The sequence below is a fragment of the Centrocercus urophasianus genome, unplaced genomic scaffold (genome assembly GCF_019232065.1).
Source record: "Centrocercus urophasianus isolate 14NV4802_14NV808 unplaced genomic scaffold, USGS_Curo_1.0 seq_266, whole genome shotgun sequence".
Lineage (NCBI taxonomy): Eukaryota > Metazoa > Chordata > Aves > Galliformes > Phasianidae > Centrocercus > Centrocercus urophasianus.
Window position 1 is genome coordinate 7,169 of NW_024884829.1, and position 3,521 is coordinate 10,689.

A 3,521-nucleotide genomic window follows, 5' to 3' on the forward strand; every position below is an offset into this window, starting at 1 on the left:
CAACCACTCCATAGTTGACCTGCAAGGACCCTTCCATCCCAACCACTTCACAGCTGACCTGCAAGGACCCTTCCATTCAAACCATTACTGAATAGTTTAAAATAATAGCAATAAAAAATTAGAAATAATGTTTTTTAGGGGAGAGAAAATACAGGAAAAAAAAAAAGACATATACAGGAAAAAATGGGGGAAAAAAAAAAAACAGGAAAAATAAGGAAAAAAAAACACACAGGAAAAAATGGGGGAAAAACACACAGGGAAAAAAATGGGGGAAGTAAACAAACAAACAAACAAACAAAAAACAGGGAAAAAAATGGGGGGAAAAAAACAAAACAGGGATAAAAATGGGTTTGTAATGTTGCTCATGTTCTGCTCCTGGGCAGAGCTGCTCAGGACTTCGTGGTGCTGTGACTGAGAGCAACAAAGAATGAATGGAAAATGAGGGCTGGGAGGGGGGAGGAGGAAACCATGTCTGATTCAACATTCAAAGCCCCAGAGACCCCCCCAGAACCCCCCCAGCCCACCCATCTCCCACCAAGCCCCGCTCCTGTAGTGTCTTTAATGGGTCGGGTTCCCTGTGCCATCCTAATTAGTATTAATTAAGATGTGGGGGTGCTGCTTTGTCTTTTTTTTTTTGTGTCTTCCCATTTTGGGGATGGGGCCTGGATTGGGGACAAAGAATCACATCACAGAGGAAGAGTAGATTGCATTTGTGGGGCCACCCTCATACATGTGAATATATGACCGTGTCTGTAGGACCGCGCTCGCGTACATACAAATATTTGACCATATTCCTAGGGCTGTGTCCATATATATGAATATATGACCACATCTGTAGGGCCCCAGTCAAACACCCGCGAATATCCGACCACATTCACAGGACCCCGTTCACATGCAGGAACTCAGGAAGTGTGGATCTGCCTGGGGGTGGCGAGGCCCTGCAGAGGGATCTGGACAGGCTGCAGAGCTGGGCTGAAGCCCATGGGATGAGGTTCAACAAGGCCAAATGCCGGGTGCTGCGCTTGGGCTGCAACAACCCCAGGCTGCAGGCTGGAGGACGGCGTAGAGGAAATGGAGCTGGGGGTATGGATGGATGCTGGGCTGAACGGGAGCCAGCAGTGAGCCCAGGTGGCCAGGAAGGCCAAGGGCAGCCTGGCCTGCATCAGAAACAGCGCTGCCAGCAGAGCAGAGAGGTGATGGTGCCCCTGTATTCAGCACTGGTGAGGCCGCACCTCGAGGGCTGTGTCCAGTTTTGGGCCCCTCACTGCAAGAAAGACATGGAGGGCCTGGAACGTGTTCAAAGGAGGGCAATGAAATGGTGAGGGGTCTGGAGCACAGGGCTGAGGAGGAGAGGCTGAAGGAGCTGGGAATGTTCAGCCTGGAGAAGAGGAGCTCAGGGGAGACCTCACTGCTCTCTATGGCTGCCTGAAGGGAGGCTGCAGGGAGCTGGGGGTCGGCCTCTGCTCTCATGTCATCAGGGATAGGAGCAGAGGGAACGGCTTCAAGCTACGGCAGGGGAGATTCAGGCTGGACATGAGGAAGAATTGCTGTTCAGAAAGGGTGGTCAGCACTGCAATGGATGCACAGGGAGGTGGAGGAGGCACCGAGCCTGGGGGTGTTGAAGGAAAGGCTGGATGCTGTGTTGAGGGACGTGGTTCAGTGGGAGCTGTTGGGAACAGGTGAACGGTTGGACTGGGGGAGCTTTGAGGTCTGTTCCAACCTTGGTGATTCTATGATTCTATGACTTGCAAATAAGCACCAATAAGGCGTCGTGAAAACCAGCAGAAGTCATAGAAACCATAGAAAACGTGGGCTGTGGTGAACAAGAGCAAAACTGGAGGTGGGATGGTATTTTTGGGGAGGGGAAAGCAGTGTTTTGGGGGGGAAATTAGGAGCGGAAATGACAGCGACTCACCTGTTTTCTCCTTGATCTCACAGAGCACGCTGAACAGAGCAGGCTTCATCCTGTGGCAGTTCAGGGCGTGTTTCCTGCAGGGAAAAAAAAATAGCAGAAATTCTGTACGAAAAGGAGGAAAAAGTGCTTAGTTTTGCTGCAGGGAGAACCTAAAGAGGAAGAACAACACGGAACGCAACCCAGAACACAACCCAGAACACAAAACTGTTCAGGGCACAGCTGGAAAACACGTGGAACAGAGCTGGGCACTATAAAGGACACAGCAGGAAAACAGCCTGGAACACAGCTGGAATTGATGTGGGACACAGCTGGGACCAACCTGGAACACAGCTGGAATTGATGTGGGACACAGCTGGGACCAACCTGGAACACAGCTGGAATTGATATGGGACACAGCTGGGACCAACCTGGAACACAGCTTGAATTGATGTGGGACACAGCTGGGACCAACCTGGAACACAGCTGGAATTGATATGGGACACAGCTGGGACCAGCCTGGAACACAGCTGGAAACCATACAGGACACAGATCAAAACCTTATAGACACAGCCAGAACCAATATGGAACACAGCTGGAACCCAATTTAGGACACAGCATGAAAGCAACCTGGAACACAGCTGGAATCAATACAGGACACAGACCAAGACAGTATGGGACACAACCAGATTCAATGCAGAACACAGCCTGAAACCATATAGGACACAGCTGGAACCAACCTGGAACACAGCTGGAATCAATATAGGACACAGACCAAGACCATATAGGACACAGCTAGACTCAATACAGAACAGAGCTAGAACCAATATGGAACACAGCCAGAACCAACCTGGTACATAGCTGGAAACTATATAGGACATAGCCTGAAACCATATAGGACACAGCTGGAACCAACCTGGAACACAGCTGGAAACCATACAGGACAGGGAACCAATACAGAACACAGCTAGAAGCAATCTGGAACACAGCTGGAATCGATACAGGACACAGCTGGAATCAAAACAGGACACAGACCAAGACCGTATAGGACACAGCTGGAACCAACCTGGAACACAGCTGGAAACCAATATATGACATGGATCCAAACCATACAGAACACAGCTGGAACCAACCTGGAACACAGCTGGAAACTATATAGGACATGGAACCAATACAGAATGCAGCCAGAAACAACCTGGAACACAGCTGGAAACTATGGAGGACACAGCTGGAACCAACCTGGAACACAGCTGGAAACCAATATATGACATGGATCCAAACCATACAGAACACAGCTGGAGCCAACATGGAACACAGCTGGAATCAATACAGGCCACAGTTCAAAATCATGCAGAACAGAGCTGGAACCAACCGGGAACGGAGCCGAAAACTACAGAGGACACAGCCAGAATGAAGAGAGAACACAGCCAGAACCGACCTGGAACACAGCTGGAAACCATATGGAACACACAGATGGAAACTGGGACACAGCTGGAAGCAACCTGGAACAGTTAACAACTACATGGGACAAAGCCAGAACCAGTATGGAACCAAAGGACATCCCCAGCCAGACCATGGGGCCACCCTATCGCGACAGTCCTGCCAGAACACAGCTGGGTAACCCCCACCC

At 50.0% G+C, this 3,521-nt stretch overlaps 1 protein-coding gene across 6 annotated transcripts in view; it reads right to left on the reverse strand.

Annotated features, from left to right (window-relative positions):
- The window catches only part of LOC122164591 (pre-B-cell leukemia transcription factor 1-like), a 13,815-nt gene that overhangs the window by 6,606 nt on the left and 3,688 nt on the right, over positions 1-3,521 (reverse strand). For 3 of the 6 annotated variants that reach the window (XM_042826700.1, XM_042826702.1, XM_042826701.1), the window contains exon 2: positions 1,916-1,989. In XM_042826700.1, coding sequence (XP_042682634.1) covers positions 1,916-1,989 — 74 coding nt within the window. Of the gene's footprint in view, positions 1-1,915; positions 1,990-2,807; positions 3,512-3,521 lie in introns of those variants that run through there. The other 3 variants (XM_042826704.1, XM_042826705.1, XM_042826703.1) reach the window with 3 other exon arrangements.